The following is a 17933-nucleotide window of genomic DNA, read 5'->3' as shown; positions in this document are numbered from 1 at the left end:
GCAACAGACCGGCAGGGCTCCGTACGGCGTCTCCGCGAGCGTCGAGGACGTCGAGAACAGGAGCTCGAAACGCGCCAACACGGCGGGTTCCGACGCGGTCATCGCAGGGCACCTCCTCGGCAGCCTCGGCGCGTCGGGGCATCCTCTTATGATGCAGCAGCAAGGGGACTTCAACCCCGAGGCGGGGCTGAACCCTGGGGTGCTGTCCGCGCTCGGCGTGCCGGTCGGCGGCGACGGCCGAGCGCAGGCGGGGAATGGCCTGACGGGGGTGTGGGGGTGGTAGACGAAGGGAAGCGGGGGGCTTGTCGCGCGAAGACGCACCCTGCGGTGGGCGCGGTATCGTGTGGACGATCCGCGAGAGATGTAGCGCACGATATTTAGAGTTGTCCTTCAGTCGCGAGTGACGAAGACTCTCGTACCGTAGAAAGAAAGAGTTAACGGAAAGAAAAAGTTCTCGTCCGAGATCGAAAGCGCGGCGTTAGGACGCCGAGGCGCCACAAGCGAGCGCGAGAGCACACGCGGCGGGTGTGCTTCTCTCTCGAAGCTTTCAGGATGCGGCGCGCGCTGTCGGCCGCGGCGGGGAAGCTGGCGCGAGCGCTGGACGCGCGCGGGGGAAGTCAGATTGGAGAGCTCGCGAACGCCGCCACTCGCGTTCGTCCGCTCAGCTCCTCGGCCGGGGGCGAGGCGAGCGAGCTCGCGACGACGCGCGGGGAGCTCGAAGTCAGCGCGTCGACGCGCGGCGAGCTCGACGTCAGCGAGACTACGTCGCCGCTGCTTCCCGCGGCCATGAACGCGTGCGACGACGCCGTCGGTCTGCTCTCGGAGACGGACAAGGACGACCTGATCGCCGCGGTGCACGCCCTGTCCGCGAGGAACAAAGGCGTGATCGAGTTACCCGAGCGCTTGCTGCGCGCAATACGCGTCGCGGTGAGGGAGACGGGCGCGACGCACAGGCAGATTAAACAGAAAGGACGCACCCTCCTCGACGAGCTGAAGACGATATCCCGAGGCTTGAAGCCTTCCGTGGACGCGGAGGAGAGGAGCGTCAGGGCGTGGATGAAGAACAAATCGCAGACGGCGGGGCTGTCGCCGTCGGGCGCGAACGCGGAGGAATCGAGAGACGAATTAGAGCTCGGCGAGGGCGTGGAGTGGGGCGTCCGACTCCCCGTGCGCAAAGAGAGGAGACTCAGGGAAGGCGTGGGCGGCCTCGACGTCGCGAGGACGGAGAAAGGAAAGAAGAAGAAACCCGCGGCGCCCCCCGAGGCGGCGCTCGCGTACGGCCCGCTCGAAGCCGCCGCGTACGCGGTGACGCGCCTGCCGATGACGTTCGGCGCGCACCAGAGAGCGTTCGAGGAGCTCGCGATCCGCGCGCCGGGGTTTAATCCGAAGACGATGCTCGAGTTCGGCGCCGGCCCCGCGCCCGCGCTGTGGGCCGCGCGGAGGGTGTTCGGGAACGTTCTCGGGAACGTCGACGAGCGAGGGAACGCGACGCTCGTGGACGCGTCGCCGAGCATGATGGCGTTCACGCGACGGATCGCGAAGAGCGTGTACGACGAGGAGGTGAGCGTGGATCTCGGGGATTTGATGGACGGTGCGATGGAGACGAAGAACAACCGCCCGCTGCCGGACCCGGACCCGTGGGGGTTGACCGGGCCGGTGCGCACCGTCGCGTCGTTGCGGTCTCTGAGCCCGAGGGCGCGTTTCGACCTCGTCGTCGCGTCGTACAGCTTGGGCGAGATCGCCGCGGGGACGAAGCACGAGCAGCATCAGGCGCTGCTCAGAGGCGGCGGTGTCGACTATCAGGAGATGCGCGAGAAGCGCGTCTCGGATGCCGTGACGTCTCTGTGGTCCAAGGTCAACCTGGGGGGGGCGTTGGTGCTCATCGAGACCGGTACCCCGCGCGGGTCGGATTTGATTCGCTTCGCGCGGTCGATCGTCTTAGAGCACGAGCGACAGTACGCGGAGAGAGAGGGGACCGCGATCGATGCGCACGTCGTCGCGCCTTGCCAGCACGATCGAAAATGTCCCATGGACGGATTAGACACGTGGTGCCACTTCAGCGTGCGCGTGAAGAGAACTGAGATGCACCGACAGATGATGAAAAGAGGACGAGGCCCGGAGCTGCAAAACGAGCGTTTCTCTTACGTCATCATTCGGCGCATCAGTCGCGAGAACGCGAGGGAGGAGACGTTGAAGCGAGCGAAGATTATCGCGGTAGAGCGCGAGGGGCAGTGGGAGGGCGATTTGGACGCCGACGACGCCGACGACGCCGACGACGTCGAATCGGACGTCGAGGACTTTTTCACGAAAGATGAAGAACCCATGGTTTTCGGCTCGGAGGCTGTAAATTACGACGAGTACGAAGACGAGGAAGAGGAACTGGAGTCCCTGACGGACATGGCCGCGCTCTCGAGTTCTTACACGTGGGGGCGAATGGTCCGACCGCCGATGAAACGCAAAGGCCACGTCATCCTCGATCTGTGCACCGCGGATGGCGAGTTGAGCCGTCACATCGTCGCGAAGTCACACGCGCGCGAGACCGCCGTCGGCAGGGGCGGGTACAAGCACGCGAGAAAATCGAGATGGGGTGACCTCTGGCCGTTCCGTGACCCGAGAAGGCTGCACGAGATCACCGACGACGCGGCGGCGGTGGAGGACTTTTTCAAAGACATCGAAGACGTTGACGTGGACGAAGTGAAGGAACTTTTGTCGGGGAGCAAAGAGCGGACGACCCCGGAGGGGGTCGGGAAGGCGAAGAAGAAACCGTTCATGAACGCAAGACGACCGAAGGAGGTGTTGCAGTTCGTTGAGATGGAAACGGAGATTGGCTCGAAAGCGATGGAGGAGCAGATCGCGGAGGGTTCCGCGGAGGACGATCCTAGGGAACGTTGATAGTAGTAACCTTTTGAACAATTTTTTTTCCCAGTTTTTTCCCTCCGCTGTGAGCAGCAAGCACGTTCAGCGGACGTTCCGAACCACGACTACGCGGGGATAACCGCTCCCGCGGCACACTCCGCATCGCCCGACCGCGATGCCTTTCAACTCCGCTTCTGACGTGCTGCATCGCGCGGCGACGATCAACCCCGCGCCGCGCCGGTCGCGGCTATGGCGCGCGCGCACTCGCGTCGCGAGTCAGCCACCCGGCGATATCGACGAGAGCTTCGGTGGGGCGGTTCCGTCGTATAGAGGTTCCCTCGTCGTACCGGCGGGCGACCACTTCGTTCGACAGCACCACACCTCGAGGTCCGGAGCGTCGTCGTTCTTCGCTCCGCCGTTCAGTCTTCTCGGGCAGGGCGCGCTGCAAAGGCTCGGCAACGTCGTGAGCGAGTCGGGAGCGAAACGCTGCCTCGTCGTGTCGCAGACGAAACACTTGCGAGACGAGGACGAGAAGGACGTGCTGAAGAGACTGTGCAAAGAGCTCTTCGACGCGGGCACGGACGCGTTCATCTTCTCCGACGTGGAACTCAACGCGACGACGGAAAACGTCGCGGCCGCGCTGTTGATGGCGTACGAGTACGACGTCGACTCCATCATCAGCGCGGGAGGGGGCTCCGCGCACGACGTCGCGAAAGCCGTCAGGGCGTTGTACCGCAATCCCGAGCAAGACGCGGTTCAGGAACTCGTCGGCGTGGACGAGATCGCGGCCGGGTGGATCCCCGCCGTGCCTCACTTCGCGGTGTCCACGTGCATGGGAGCTTGTTCCGCGCTCACGAGGCTCGCGGTGATCACGGACCCGCTTCATCAGGAGACGCTCGAGATCGTGGACTGGCGCATCACCCCGAGCGTCTCGTGCGACGACACTCTGCTGATGCTCGAGCAACCGCGCGAAATCATCGCCGCGGCAGGCGTCGAATCGTTAGCGCACGCGTGCGAGGCGTTTCTCAGCAACGCGTCGACTCCCGTGACGGACGCGAACGCCCTTCACGCGATTCGTTTGTTGTCGTCCTACCTCCGCGCGGCGGTGACGTCGACGCCGAAAGACACGAAGGCGCTCGACATGATTAATTACGGCATGTTTCTCGCCGGCGTTTCGTTCAACTCCGCGGGACTCGGTCTATCGCACGCGATCGCGAACGCTCTGTGCGCGAAGTACATCAACCTTCTCTCCTCGGAGTTGCTCGCGGTGATGTTGCCCCACGTTTTGGAGTTTTACGGCGAACAGAGCGAGGAAATGAACGACGACGCCGCGGAACTATTCGTCGACCTCGCCGAGGCGATGGGGTGTCCGAAGACGTCGTCTCCCGCGAGCGCGGTCAAGTGCGTCGTGCAAAGCGTCGCTCGGCTCGTCTCGGACGTGGAGCTGCCGCAGACGCTGAGCGAAGTCAACGCGAGGCAGAGCTCGACGATCATGCGGATCGACGACGTCCCGGAGATCGCCGCGAAGGCGATGTGCGACTGCGTGCCTGGCGTCACGTCAGCGCGGCATCCGACGCTCGGCGAGGCGGAGAACCTCATCTTACAGGCTTGGCGCACGTCGAAGTGCGGAGAGTGCGGCGACGCCTTCATCGTCGACGCGGTCGCGAAGCCTGAAGCGAACGAGACGAAGAAAAACGAGACTTGGGTCCAGCGGTACAATTGGGTCGGTTCGGATTACGTCGTTTAACAGATGACGCCGCGGCGTCGGTGGAGACGTTAGGGTGACAGCGCAGGCGACAAAAGTATGACGATTCGTGCTTTGCATGTATGAACACAACTGACTACGTTCATTCCTCCATCTCCAAGTCTTCCTCGAGCTCCTCGCCGCCATCTTCGTCTTCCATTTCCAATTCTTCGCCGTTTTCTTCGACGTCTTCCTCGCCCTCTTCTTCCACGGCCTCCGCCGCGGGTTCCTCCGCTTCCGCCGCGGGTTCCTCCGCTTCCGCAGCGGCGGGGTTCGACTCCTTCTCCAGCTCCGCGTTCAGCTGCGTGTAGTCGACCGCTTTTCTCCTTCGCTTCGTCGGCGCTTCATCGCCCAGGACCGCAGCCGCCGCGGCGGCGGCGGCGGCTTCGGCCTCGTCGCCGTCGCCCCCCGCCGCCTCCATCGCCGCCTGCGCGGCGGCGATGGCAGCCTCCTCGCGCTGCCTCGCCGCCTCCATCGCCGCCGCTCGTTTCGCTTCATCCGCTTCCTTCGCGAGCCTTCGCTGCTTGAGCTCGATGTCAAGCTCCTTCTGGCACTGCTCCGCGCTCCACCCTTCGCGGTTCTCGCGGAACATCGCGCGGAGGTGCGACGCGACGCTTCGTCCAAACGCGGAGACGACGCCCCCTTGGATCCTGTACCCGCCTTCCAACACGGAGATGACCCTTCCTTGACAGCACGTGTTCGCGATCTTACACAGTTCCTCGGTGAGCCACTCGTAATCCGCCTCCTTCACGCCCAGGTTCACCGGACCTTGTATGTCGTCCTTCGCGTGCGCATCAAACCCGGCGGAGATCAAGACGAGGTCCGGCTTGAACGCCGCGATCGCGGGGAGGGTCTTTCCTCTCCACACCCGTCTCCACGCCGCGCCGCGCTCCGCTTTCTTCCCCGTGCCCTCCATGCCGACGTCCACGACCCAAGGCGTAGGACCTTGCGCGGTGCTATCCGACTTCGCGGTCGCGACGTGATAAGGGTCATCGACGACGCCTTCCTCGTTCCACTGCGCGGCCTCCTCCGTCGTGAGGTAGTCCCCGACGTGTCGGGTATCGTCCGTGGGGCCCGAGCCAGGGTAGAAGTTGAACCCGCGCGCGCGCCCGTACCCGTGCACTGACGCGAAAAACACTTCCTCGTGGTCGGTCTCGTCCAGCCACGGGCGATACGTCGGCACCGTGATCGCGCCCTCGCAGTACGGCGTCGAGAAGTTGAACTTCGGAGCCGCCGGGGTCGTATTTTGGACCACCGCCTCCGTGCCGTTCCCGTGGTGCACGTCAAAGTCGATTATCGCGACGCGTCGGAGCGAGTGACGGTGGACGCACCGCGCGTACGCCGCGCCGAGGGCGACGTTGTTTAAAAGGCAGAACCCGTGCGATCCGCTGCCGATCGGATCCCCGGGCGCGGGGACTGGTCCGTTCGGGCCCGCGTGGTGCCCGGGCGGACGAACGGCGCAAAAGACCTTCTCCGCGGACCCGGCGACTACCCTGTCGACGGCTTCCACGACGGCCCCCGCGGCGCACAACGCGGCGCTGAACGAGGAGTGGCACACCTCCGTGTCTCCGTCGATCGTCCCCAACGCGCCGTTCGGGTTAGAGTTCCAGTCGGGGATTCTCTCGCAGATCTTCTGGATCTTCCGCACGTACGGGTACTCGTGCACGCGCAAGACGTCCGCCATCGTCGCCGGGCGAACCTCCGAGACGATGTCCACGTTCGAGAACTCAGCCGCGCGGAGGATCCCAGTCTTCTTGTTCAGGAGCACTTGAAGCCGGTTCACGTTCTCCGGGGGCGGATCGCGTCCATCGCGAGTGATCGGCGGGCACGAGTGGTGCATGAAGCACTCGTCTGGGGCGATGATCACCGGCGGCGGCGGCGGCGGCGGCGTCTCGACCGCGCTCGTGTCCTCGCCTCGGAGCACCGCGGCGATGAGAGGGTACCCGCGCGCGTCCGCCATCTCGACCGCGGTTTTTTCGTCGTTGCACGCGTTGTTTAAGATCGACGGCTCCGCGTTCATGACCGCGGTGACCGCGGCGACGTTCCGCCCGACGACCGCGGCGTGCAAGGACGTGAGCCCGGCTTTCGTGACTTTCCCGGGCTTGGACCCGCGCGCGAGGAGCTTGTTCACGATATCCGCGTGGCCGCCGTAGCACGCGTGGTGAAGCGGCGTCCACCCGAGCTTATCCCTCGCGTTGATCGGGTCCGGCTGGTCCTCGTCCCCGGTGTTGAGCTGCTCCGTCGTCGGGTACTGCTCCAGGAGCGCGTCCGCGATCGCGGAGAGACCGTGCGTCGCCGCAAGGTGCAGCGGCGATCTGCCGTAATCGTCCGTCGCGAAGACGTCCGCCTCGCTCGCGATCAACGCCTCGACGCACGCGGTCGCGGCGTCGGTGAAGTGCGGCAACGATCCGGTCGTGACCGCGACGTGAAGCGCGGGAGATCCCTCGACGGTGATCCACGACTCCGCGCCGTTCTCGAGGAGCAGCTTGACGCACTCCGTCGCGCTGTTGAAGAGCGCGACGTGCAGGGGGGTGCACCCGTCGCGGTCGGTCTCGTTCACATCCACGTCGTCGTCGTCGTCGTCTTCCTCCTCCTCCTGTGAGATGGGGGTGGGGTGGGGGTCTCAGTCGACGCGCGCTCGTGGGGAAGGGCGGCGCCGCGCCGCGCCGCGGCGACGGACGAGACGAATTTTCTTCTGTTCGCAGCGCGCCGAAGAAAGTGCACTGAAGGACGGATCCTTTCGGCGGCGAGGATTCTACTCAGCCGACGATCGCGTCTCGCGCGTGACGTACCGGGTTGAACTCGCCGTCCTTCTTCTCCTTGCCGAGCATCTTCGCGATGAGCTCCGCGTTGCCAGCCTCCGCGGCGTCGTGGAGGGCGCTGTCGGGGCGAAGGGAAGCGAGGAAGAGGACGTCAGAGGATGGCGCGATCGGCGAATGAATGGGCCACATCGGCACGCATTCCGGGAACGATCCGCGTCGGCGAGACGCGTCGAACGCGCGCGGGGGGGTGGGAGCGCGCGCGGGTTCGACTCACAACTGCCCGGTGATTTCATCGTCGTCGCTGTCGCTTCCGAACATCGCGCTCGGACGTGTCCTCGACGTCGAGCTGGCAGCGAGCAGTGACGAGCCCGCGTCTTTGTCAGGAGCGGGAGATTTTTCCGGAGACAGGACCGGCGTACTGTACACTTAGTACACGTACGTGTCCCAGGACGTGTCCCTGACTGATATGCATACGGAAACGGCGGTCCTATCCCAGCAGATCTCCGCATCTCCCCAGAGAGGACAAGTGGCTAAGCTGCGTGACCGCGAGGCACTCTCGCACGCGCGCGGAACGCACCCGCGCAGTCATCACACCTCTCAACGCAACGATGGCCGCCGTCGCTTCGACCTCCGTGTCGGCCCTCCTCCGCGCGCCCGTGTCCTCGAACGCGCGCGCGAGCAACGCTCGCGTCGTCCGCGGAGCGATCGGGATCGCGAAGCGCGGCACCTCGTCCGTCGCGTCCCGCCGCGCGGGCGTCGTCGTCAGGTCCGCGCTCGCGTCGTCCGCGCTCGCGTCGTCGCGCTCGCGCTGCCCCTCGATCCCTCCGCGCGATCGACTCCGCTCTCTCGTTCTCCGCGCCCGCGCTCGAGCTCGCCGCTGAGACGTCCTCCCTCCCATCCCTCTCCCTCTCCCTCTCCGTCTTCGTCGTCCCGCCGCGAACAGCGCGAGCGTCGAGGAGGTGATCCCCCAGCTCGCGGTGGACCTCCCGTTCGACACGACCGCGTTCGACGAGATGTTCGTCAACGCCGCGAGCATCATCCTCCCCGCGTGGGGCGCGATCGTCGGCACGATATTCGTCTTCGGCACGATCGCGAAGGTGGCGTTCCCGGATAAGTACGACGACGCGGTGTACAAGAACAAAGCCAAGGAGCTGGTGCAGGACGAGATCATCGATTTGGATAACCTCTCGGAGGCGGACTTAGCCGCGGTCGCGGCGTTGGAGAAGGAGCGCGCGGAGCAGGGGAAGTGAGCGTTCGCGTGAGGACGCGAGCACGGCGAGCGTGAGGAGGCTTGAAGGAGTGTATTGATCAGAAATTAAGCGTACACGTACTCGTATACGTACAGTACTCTATGGGTATTTAGTATCAATCGAATTAACGCAACTGGTCCTGGTGTATCTCGCGTCGTACACGTCCGCAAATGACATCGACGCCGCTCGTCACGACGGCGACGCGAGCGCACGCGCTGGACGCGCTCCCGCGATGGCGTCCAGCCTCCATGATGCCATGCCGGATCGGCTCCCGTCCTTGAGAGGGTTCAAGACGTCGAGGGTTCTGAACGACGGCAAGGAGAGCGGCGTCGTCGCGCTGTTGGGCACCTTCCCCGGCTGCGACACCGAGTCCGTCGTGAAGCTGTCGCGACCGCCGATACCGTTGGGCGACCTCGACGGGCTCGCAACCGCGGTGACGCTCTCCGAGCGCGCGCCGTACTCGGGGATGGAGTACGGGTACTATCACGGCGTCGTCGCGTCCGAGTTCGCCCCCGGGCTGTCCGTGGACGTGCTCTACCCCGGGTGCCTCGCGAATGAATCGGAGGAAGCGCGAGCGAAGCTCCTCGCGAAGCACGTCAGCCGCAACGCGTCGCAGGCGCCGGTGGTGTTCCGCGAGAACCCGCGTGCGTACGCCGCCGCGCACCTGCCGTACATCGACGCGATACCCTCCAGCGCGATAGGGTGGGTGTACAAGATCCTAAACAAAGAGAAGGAGCTCGAACGATTGCTCTTCGACGACGACGACGCGAACGACGGGTTTCTCGTGAACACGGACCCGAAGTGGGTGACGCACCCTGACCCGAAGGCGACGCCGAAAGAGCAGTGGATGAACCACCCGGGGACGCGCGAGCTGTACTGTCTCGGGTTGTGTCACAGAAAAGACGTGCGGTCGCTGCGGGACTTGCGAGCGGCGCACCTGCCGATGTTACGCGCGATGGCGAGGAAGGGCCGGGAGGTGATCAAAAACACGTACGGGCTCGCGGACGAGAGCTTGAGGATATTCGTGCACTACCCGCCGCAGTTCTATCATTTCCACGTCCACTTCACGAACGTGTCCGTGGATCACGGCGTCAGCGCCGAGCGCGCGCACCTTCTCGACGACGTGATAGAAAACATCGAGCGGGACTCGGAGCACTACGCGAAGTGCTCCATCACGTGCCGCATGGGCGAGAACGACGAACTGTGGAGGCGGTTCAAGGAATTAGATAAGGCGGGGGCGTAGGCAGCGGGCGACGCGAGATAGCTCACGTTTTTTTAACGTTACCGCGAAGTGTCCACATTTCAAAACTATCGCGGTTAGAACCGAAAACATCCTACGGATCACCCCCACAGCCTCGGACGCGTTTATTCGTCCTCCTCCTCGGCGTCATCGTCGCCGCCACCCCGCCCGGCCGCCGCCATTCTCTTGCGCTTGACGCGGCCCGGTCGGCCACCGCCGAGGGGCGAGTTCAGGGCGAAATCGATGTGCTTTTGGCTATCCGTGCGGACGAGGAACGACGGCACGTTCACGATCTGCTTGCCGACGCGAATGTGCCTCTGGCGAATGAGCACGCGCGCGTGGTGCACCGACTTCGCGAGGCCAAGCTTGAACACGAGCGTCTGGAGACGGCGCTCGAGGAACGCATCCGCGGAGAGCGCGAGGACGTAATCGAGCTTGTCCTGGGTCTCGTCCTGGAAGAGCAGAGGAGAGGAGGGATCGGTCGGTGAGAGGATGCACGACAGGAAGATTGCAGGCGAAACCCTAGCGAAAACCGCGCGCGTGGACGCGCGGACGCGCGCCGTCGCGCGGCGTCCGAGCGCTCGACGGCTGTGAATACGACCGCACGCGACGGAGGATGACGTACCAGGAGGCCGTAGCGGTACATGCGGCGCATGATCGCCTCGCCCTCGAAGATCCGCTTGGGGTCCTTCTCGTCGAGGGTGAGGAGCACGCGAGCGGCGTTGCGAAGCTTGTTCAGCGCGAACTGCACGCGCCAGAGCTCGCGCTTGTTGCGAAGACCGAACTCGCCGACGGTCTTGAGCTCATTGTCGAGACGCTCCTTCTCGAACGGACGACGCGGCTTCTTGAAGGTCTTGGAGTCTGCGATGGAAGGAAGAGCGGGGACGCGGGGACGTCAGCGGACGGCGTTGATGCGAGGATGCGGCGAAAAGATTTCGAGAGAGCTCGGTCGCGGTCGGAAACCGCGGAGATCGACCGCGTGCGTCGATCGCACGCGGCGGGAACAGGGCGGGGAGGCACTCACAGCTCCGGTAGAAAGTCGACGACGGCATCTTGCACGATGCGTCTGTCCTTTCTTGCGCAGGACTAAGAGGGGGAGGCGGCCGAGAACGCGCGCGCTTTAAGCCCTACTTGAAAAATGAGTCAATTCATCACCTGATCGGTGAGACGGTTTCAACTGCATCGAGAAAATGGGTCAAGGATTTTTGTGTAGGGTCGATGTGAGTTTCAACTGAGATTTCACCGATTAACAGCTCCGATTACCGAAGGCAACCAAATACGGGTGCGCTGAAGGAAGGGCACCAAGCCACCAACGTTCGTTCATCGCTGGCTGCACTCAGAAGGCGGTGCGCGCTCCGGACGCTGAGGGCGCGGCGTTCGGTCGAACACGACGCGCGGACGCGATATCGCGGCGTAGTCGACCGTCGCGGACACGCGACTGAGGCAGAGCCCGGGCGGGGAGCGCGGCGTCCTAGCACCCGTCTGTGCCGTGCCATTTTAGGAGGAGACGAGCGCGCGGGTCCGCGAGATGCCCGCGGAGTTGGACCAGGAGAAATGGCAGGCGCGGCTGAGCGAGGCGAGGAGGACGGGGAAGCTCAACGCGTCCTACTTGGACCTTCCCGAGCTCACCCCCGCGCTCGTCCAGCAGATCAAGGTGCGTCGCCCCCCGTTCGCTCGAGTCGAGTCTCAATTCTCCGCGGATCCAGTCGACCAACCAACCCCTCTCACCCGACGTCTCGCGCGGACGCTCACCTTCCCTTCACCCACCCCCACGCGTCCTCGCAGCAATCCGTCCCGAGACTCCTCGAGCTTGACCTCCGTTCAAACAACCTCACCGCGCTCCCGGACGAGCTCGCGGACCTTAAGATGCTCAAGAGCGTGAAGCTAAACTACAACAAGCTCGAGAAGATCCCCGCGGTGCTGACCGAATTTAGGAAGCTCACGAACCTCGAGCTCGGCGGGTGTTTGCTCACCGAGGTCGGGCCGACGATCGCGAAGCTGCGGGCGATCAAGTCGTTAGATTTGAGCGGGAACAAGATCGCGACCGTGCACGGCGCGATCGCGGAGCAGCAGACGATGACGTACCTGAACCTCGAGAACAATTACCTCACGCAGCTGCCGTCGGAGATGGGCACCATGGTGAATCTGGAAATCTTGGACTTGAGTAACAACCGCCTGACGTCGCTCCCTGATAGCTTCGGCGGGATGACGAAATTGCGCAACCTCGAGGTGAACAGTAACGAGCTCGTGTCGATGCCGCCGACGATGGGTCACCTCAGGAACCTGAAAGACCTCGACTGCCGGTACAACAACTTCGAAGAGCCGGGGAAGAGCAAATCCGAAGGACCGGTGGACGCGTTCTTAGAGTTCCTGAGAGACGAGGAGCAGCGCATCAAACAAGAAGAGATCGAGCGCCTGAAACCGGTCCCGACGATGAACGGGATATACACCGAGTACAGGATGAAGATCGAGAGCAAAGGCCAAAACGCGGGAAACGGAGGCCCGTCCGACCCGACGGACGACAGGCCGTACCTGCGAGCCGGGCATTCGCTAACCTGGGGATCGAATCATCTGTTCATCTTCGGCGGCGCGCTGCTTCACCAGTCTCGGAAGGTGAACGATCTGTTCGTCACGAACCTCGACCGCATGGTGTGGTCAAAAGTTGACCCTTCCGGGGAGAGGCCGGTCGAACGCGACGGCCACGCCGCGGTGTTCGATCCGAAACGCAAACGCCTTCTCGTGTTTGGCGGGCGCAGCATCACCAAGAAACGCCTGAACGACCTGTTCGCGTACGACATGGAGACGAACAAGTGGAGCCGATTGGACCCGACCGGAGACACTCCCGCGCCGAGGGAGTCCGCGAGCATGGTGCTCGTGAACGACCACACCGCGATGCTCTTCGGTGGTAAGGGCGGCGGCGGCCGGTTCAACGACGCGCAGTTCCTCGACCTCACGACGCCGAACTGCGTGTGGTCGCAGCCGATCGTGTCCGGGTCCGCGCCCGGGCCGAGGCAAGACTCTGGTCTGTGCGCCGCGGAAGGAAAGGTGTACGTGCACGCCGGCAGGGATAATTTCGTGAGGGACGACCTGTACGAGCTCGACATATCCGACCCGAAGAACATGGTGTGGTCCGCGATTCCCACGAGCGGCAGAGCGCCGCCCGCGTGTTACGGTCACGAGATGACGTTTCTCAACGGGATGGTGTACACGTACGGCGGTTTTGACGAGCTCGGGGGGAACTTGAAACGGTCGTTCCGGCTCGAGTTTGAACCGACCGCGGGCGGAGACGACTCCACCCCAGGGGGGTCGAAGCGTCTCGCCGGCACCGGCGGCCGCGCGTCCGTGCCGAAAGAAGCGTTGAAACCGGAGTGGTCGGAGATGGACCCGGAGCTCTCGTTTAACGAGAACCGGTGCGCGGTTATTTCCCCGTCGCACTCGCTGCACTGCCTGCAAGTCGGTTCGATGGCGCTTGGGCTGACGACGAATGTCGCGCCGGAGCACAGCTTCTGGGACGCTTTCAAGTGCGGGGACATGGCAGACTTCAAAGTTAAGAAGCTTAAGATGGAGGACCTCGCGCCCGTGAACGGGAAGAAGATGCGCGTGGAGCACACGACAATTTCCAAGGCGAAGGATCTCGTGGAGATCAAAGCGCTGCGCACCCGCCTGACAGGAAACGACATCTTCGAGATAAAGATGTTGAAGTACGTGGACAAGTGGAGGAAGCAGTTCATCGAGATGTACCCGCACAGGGTGCCGCTGTTGTTGGACCCGCCGAACGAGTGCGGGGTGCGGAAGTTTGTATGCACGACCGTGCGACCGACCAAGCTCTTCTACTCCGAGCTTTACAACCTCGAGTCCTGCGCCGGGTTCGTCGCGACGTATCACGAGTACGAACACCTCGAGAACCCGATATTGTTCCCTGAGACGATCCCGAGCCCGTACGCGGTGATGGCGTGGCAAGGCGGGGACTGTTTCGACCTCGCGATCACGCTGTGCTCGTTGTTGTGCGGCGTCGGGTACGACGCGTACGTGTGCGTTGGGTACGCCCCTCGCGCGGTGACTGAGTGCGATCAGAGCAAGCTCGTGTGTCCGGTGCTCGAGCGCGAAGCCGCGGAGAAGGCGGCCGCAGAGGCGGCGGCGCAGAAAGGGGAGGTGAAACCCGTCGTAGAGAGCAAGTACAAGATCAAAGAGGCGCTCGTCTTGATATCTCAGTACGAGAAGAAGGTAAACGAGAAGAAAGCGGCCGAAGAAGCGGCCGCGGCGAAGGCAAAGGCAAAGGCGGAGGAGAAGAGGCGAGTACAAGAAGCGTTCGAGGCCATGGACAGAGATCACGACGGCACCATCACCATCGAGGAGGTCCGTGCCGCCTTGCGCGAGATGGGTATTTCCCCGAGCGACGAAGAAATTCAACAGATGATCGACGAGGAAGACGACGACCACGACGGCGTCGTGCTATTAAGTGAGGTGAATCGGATCAAGGATGACGATGACGGCGACAGCGTTACCAGCGCGAACCTGTCGACCTTCGAGGAAACCGTCGTGGTCGACAGGTTTGACGGCAAGCGAAAGCACGCGTGGGTGGTCCTGCGCGCCGGAAAGCGAGAGGTTCCGGAGGATATCTTCGTCGAACCCTCGACCGCGCGACAGTATCCAATCGACGCGTCGCCGTACCAAGGCCTCGAATGCGTGTTTAACGCGGTCAACTACTGGGTCAACATGCAGCACGGTACGATCGAAGGCGTCCCAGGGGAGACGATTCGCGACCTCGACCTCGACCTCGACGACGAAGACCTGTGGGAGTCGGTGCTCGACGTGATCGAGCCGACGCCGGATCCGGAACCAGAGCTGACGGAAGATGGCGAGGACGTTCCCGCGCCCGACGCCACCGCACCTGAGGGCGATGTCAAAGCTGAAGCGGATCCAACCGCGGACGGCGAGGGCGAGGCTCCGCCCGAGCTCGAAGCCGAGGCAGAGAAGGAGGAGATCGCGGACGAACCTCAACCCATCGTGGAGATGCCGCCGTCGTGGGTTCCGAAGCTGGCGATCGCGCAGGATCGCTTCGACATGATGTGTCCGCGCGGATACAAGATTACTCGGTACCACAGGTGCACGCACGAAGTCTTCGCGCGCTTCGGAGAGTGCTCGCGGTGGGATGGGCAGATTCAACGCCTGTGTACGTTTTCTGACGACGCGTGCACGGAGAAGGAGGAAGAACGCGAAGAGTTTTTCCGCAGAAAAGATAAGCTCCGCGAGCGCATCGTGTACCACAACAACGTAGGCACGAAGATCGAGAAGTTCGAGCGCGGCGCCGCGTTCGGGATCAAAGAGCTCAAGATCGTGCCGGACGTCGAGAGGAGGCTCGATGGGTACGTCTCCGAGCGACTCGACGGTTTAGTGACGCGCGTAGAAACGTTCGTCAAAGTGGACGGCGAGACGTACCCTGTGAAGATGATCGAAACGTTCAGCGGTAGGGATGATCGCATGAACTATCGCAGCGTGACGTACGACCCGAATGAGACAGCGGTGGCGACGAAGGCGGCGGAGGAAGCCGCCGAGGCGGCTGCCGAGGCGAGCGGGAAGCGCCGTCGAAAGAAAAAAGTCGAGGCGCCGCCGCCCGTGATAAAGAAGATGAGCGAGAAGTACGATCTTCCCCCGCCCGGAGGCGACGTTCCCCCGCACAAGTGCGTGAAGAAGCGTATGTTCATCGTCAAAAAGGAGATGATCCGGGTCGATTATCACTACGGCATCGGTAGGATCACCGCCAGTCGAAAGATGTTCGACAAGGATCATTTGAATCACGAATTCGTTCTCGTCGACCCAATGGAGCCGCCGCCGGGGGAGATTGAGCAGCACGAGGAGCTCCAAACGCTTCTCGTCGCGGAGAAGAAGTGCATGGACTCGATCAGGGATGTGGAAAAGGAGATGAAGGACATGCTCGCGAACAGGACGAAGGAGGAGCAAGCGATCGAGCTCGCGAGCCCGTACTACGACATCGTTCGCATCTCCCAAGAAGAGAGCGACGACGACGACGACGAAGGCGAAGAGAAGATCGTGTTGGACTACCTCACCCCGTACTTGCCCGCGGTCATCGCAGGACACGCGCTCACGAAAGAAGAAGCCCTCGACGTGCGCGACAAGTGCCTCAAAGCGCTGAAGGACAGGCTCATCGAACGCGCGAACAACATCCAACGTCGCCACGACAACGAGTCGGCGGTGCTGGCGAAGCGCAAGGCGATCTTTGAACGCGACCGCGATCAGCTGACGCGCGAGGACGAGGAAGCGCACGATCGCGCGTGCGACGAGAGCGCGTTCACGCTGCGCATCCTCAACCAAAGACTGAAGAGGCACGAAGAGCAGGCGCTGGAGAGATACCACGAGCTCGATGCGAAGCTCCGCGCGGACGATAGACTCGCCGCGGCGGGTCTCACGCCTACGAGCGCTTCCGCATAGGATCTAATTTAATGTAGTGGATCATAGAACGAAATAAACCATACGCGTACATCGAACGTCTATCATCTAAACAGCGTCTTAAACTTCATGCAGCCCCACAGCGTCGAGCCTTTCCCGCTGTTCTCCGCGCGGCTCTCCCCGCCCAACTCGCGCGACCAGTCCGTGATTCTCATGCCCGAGTTCTCTTGGCTAATGTCGAAATAATGCCAGAAGATGAGACACTCCCACACCCCTTTCAGCCCTGCGAGGTGCACGACGAAATCGCCGGTGACGTACCAAGGAAGCAGCGAGTTAAACACGCATTGGTTCACGATCTTCGAGTGCGCCCTCACCTCCGCGGCTTTCGGGTACGGCAACTTCCCTTTCACGGACTTTTGTTTCGTCCACGGCACGGTCTGGAACAAGTGATGGAACGCCCTCTGCTCGTAGTGGAACAGATACGGCCCGGTCACGAGATCCGTCTGCGCCCAGAGCTCGTCCAAGAACCACATCATCCACCGACTGTTCTTCACGAGCCACACCCCACTGTTTATCCCGTTGTGATCCGCGGCGATGACCTGATCCACGGAGTCGTCCGCGATGTCTTCGAGCTTCACGTTCGGGTTCATGATCAACGTGTCCACGTCGATGAATAACACCCACTCGTACTTCGGCAGGTGCTTCCGCACCTCTAATATTTTCGACCACGCCGCGGGCCTCGACGCGTCCGCGACTTCGGTGACAACGATCAGATCGTACCCGTGCTTCGCCGCATACCGTCGTTTGTTCGCCGCGGACGCGACGCATATGTACCCGGTGTTCGAATCGCACAGCGTCAAGATCGCGTACTTCGCCCCCGGGGTGTGGTGCAAATCTTCTGGCATCGGCAGCTCCTCCTCGTCGCTCTCCCCCATCGGATGTTTCGCGCTCGTGAACGGCGGCGTCGGCAGCGGCGCGAGCAGGGAGTCGTTTGGCGGCGTGTTAAACCTGCACTGCAACGGTCGGTGCTGCTCCAGGGGGTGGTACCAGTACCGATGCAGGCCCGCTTTCAGGAAGAACGTGAGCTGGTACGCGGTCCGTCCGAAGAAGTAAAGGAACAAGAACACGACGGTCGCCCTCGAGCACGTCTTGATCCGGCTTCGCCACTTTCTCTTCTTCTTCGGCCCTCTCGGCGAGCGCGGCGATCGCGAGTGCGTCTGCCGCGCCGGTTCCTTGCTGTTGTACCTCTCCGACGGGGACATCCCGCTCGTCCCGGGATACATCTGCAACACGCCGTGGTCAGGCGACGGGATCTCCAACGACGAAGGCGTCACCGCGCCTCGCCGCTCGGACAGACCGGATCCAGACGAGTGATTGCGCGAGTGACCCGGGCGCTTCTTGTTATCCCCGAGCCTGCTCCCGGACGACGTCGCGTGTCGACCGTCGCTGGGGAGCCAATCATTCATCATCTCGCCGGAGAATTGTCGAAAGAGCGACATCTTGGATCCCGCCCCGAGACGCCTCCCTTCCGCGGATCTCGGCGCGGACGTCTGCGAGCGCGAAAACAAATGATGACAGCTCACGACTGGGAGCAAGTGTTGGGGGTTAAGCATTTTCGGACAAGTGGCGGAGATCGGTCTGCGTTTCAAACCAAAGCTAACTCAGCGCTTCAC

The 17933-nt window shown here is 63.0% G+C and overlaps 9 protein-coding genes across 9 annotated transcripts; 5 read left to right on the top strand and 4 right to left on the bottom strand.

Annotated features, from left to right (window-relative positions):
- Positions 1–552: 552 nt before the first annotated feature.
- On the top strand, positions 553–2892 carry MICPUCDRAFT_56202 (uncharacterized protein; the record flags this gene model as incomplete). Its single annotated transcript, XM_003057205.1, has 1 exon — positions 553–2892. The coding sequence occupies one exon, from the start codon at positions 553–555 to the stop codon at positions 2890–2892; it is 2340 nt and encodes a 779-aa protein (XP_003057251.1).
- A 364-nt stretch (positions 2893–3256) lies between these two features.
- On the top strand, positions 3257–4336 carry MICPUCDRAFT_10609 (uncharacterized protein; the record flags this gene model as incomplete). The annotated part of the gene is made up of 1 exon (XM_003057204.1): positions 3257–4336. A coding segment is annotated over one exon (1080 nt), but the record flags the coding sequence as incomplete, so codon positions are not given.
- A 367-nt stretch (positions 4337–4703) lies between these two features.
- On the bottom strand, positions 4704–7680 carry MICPUCDRAFT_38694 (histone deacetylase; the record flags this gene model as incomplete). Its single annotated transcript, XM_003056739.1, has 4 exons — positions 4704–6851; positions 7020–7196; positions 7393–7480; positions 7637–7680. The coding sequence occupies 4 exons, from the start codon at positions 7678–7680 to the stop codon at positions 4704–4706; spliced, it is 2457 nt and encodes an 818-aa protein (XP_003056785.1).
- Positions 7681–7952: 272 nt separating this feature from the next.
- On the top strand, positions 7953–8685 carry MICPUCDRAFT_46673 (uncharacterized protein). The gene is made up of 2 exons (XM_003057203.1): positions 7953–8128; positions 8306–8685. The coding sequence occupies exons 1-2, from the start codon at positions 7971–7973 to the stop codon at positions 8610–8612; spliced, it is 465 nt and encodes a 154-aa protein (XP_003057249.1). The 5' UTR covers positions 7953–7970; the 3' UTR covers positions 8613–8685.
- A 159-nt stretch (positions 8686–8844) lies between these two features.
- Positions 8845–9855, top strand: MICPUCDRAFT_38692 (uncharacterized protein; the record flags this gene model as incomplete). The annotated part of the gene is made up of 1 exon (XM_003057202.1): positions 8845–9855. One exon carries the CDS (start codon positions 8845–8847, stop codon positions 9853–9855), a length of 1011 nt encoding a protein of 336 aa, XP_003057248.1.
- A 34-nt stretch (positions 9856–9889) lies between these two features.
- On the bottom strand, positions 9890–10933 carry MICPUCDRAFT_49506 (uncharacterized protein). The gene is made up of 3 exons (XM_003056738.1): positions 10877–10933; positions 10478–10713; positions 9890–10304 (listed from the first exon to the last, which is right to left on the bottom strand). The coding sequence occupies exons 1-3, from the start codon at positions 10902–10904 to the stop codon at positions 9978–9980; spliced, it is 591 nt and encodes a 196-aa protein (XP_003056784.1). The 5' UTR covers positions 10905–10933; the 3' UTR covers positions 9890–9977.
- Positions 10934–11111: 178 nt separating this feature from the next.
- MICPUCDRAFT_56196 (uncharacterized protein) lies at positions 11112–11348 on the bottom strand (the record flags this gene model as incomplete). The annotated part of the gene is made up of 1 exon (XM_003056737.1): positions 11112–11348. The coding sequence occupies one exon, from the start codon at positions 11346–11348 to the stop codon at positions 11112–11114; it is 237 nt and encodes a 78-aa protein (XP_003056783.1).
- A 32-nt stretch (positions 11349–11380) lies between these two features.
- Positions 11381–16302, top strand: MICPUCDRAFT_46672 (uncharacterized protein; the record flags this gene model as incomplete). The annotated part of the gene is made up of 2 exons (XM_003057201.1): positions 11381–11506; positions 11638–16302. 2 exons carry the CDS (start codon positions 11381–11383, stop codon positions 16300–16302), a joined length of 4791 nt encoding a protein of 1596 aa, XP_003057247.1.
- MICPUCDRAFT_56194 (uncharacterized protein) lies at positions 16302–17791 on the bottom strand. Its single transcript, XM_003056736.1, has one exon. It carries the CDS (start codon positions 17757–17759, stop codon positions 16365–16367), a length of 1395 nt encoding a protein of 464 aa, XP_003056782.1. The 5' UTR covers positions 17760–17791; the 3' UTR covers positions 16302–16364.
- Between the last annotated feature and the right edge of the window lie 142 nt (positions 17792–17933).

This window comes from Micromonas pusilla (genome assembly GCF_000151265.4).
Source record: "Micromonas pusilla CCMP1545 genomic scaffold MICPUCscaffold_3, whole genome shotgun sequence".
NCBI classification, from domain to species: domain Eukaryota; kingdom Viridiplantae; phylum Chlorophyta; class Mamiellophyceae; order Mamiellales; family Mamiellaceae; genus Micromonas; species Micromonas pusilla.
Note: the sequence above shows the minus strand (reverse complement) of the source record. Positions and strands in the feature narration are given on the sequence as shown.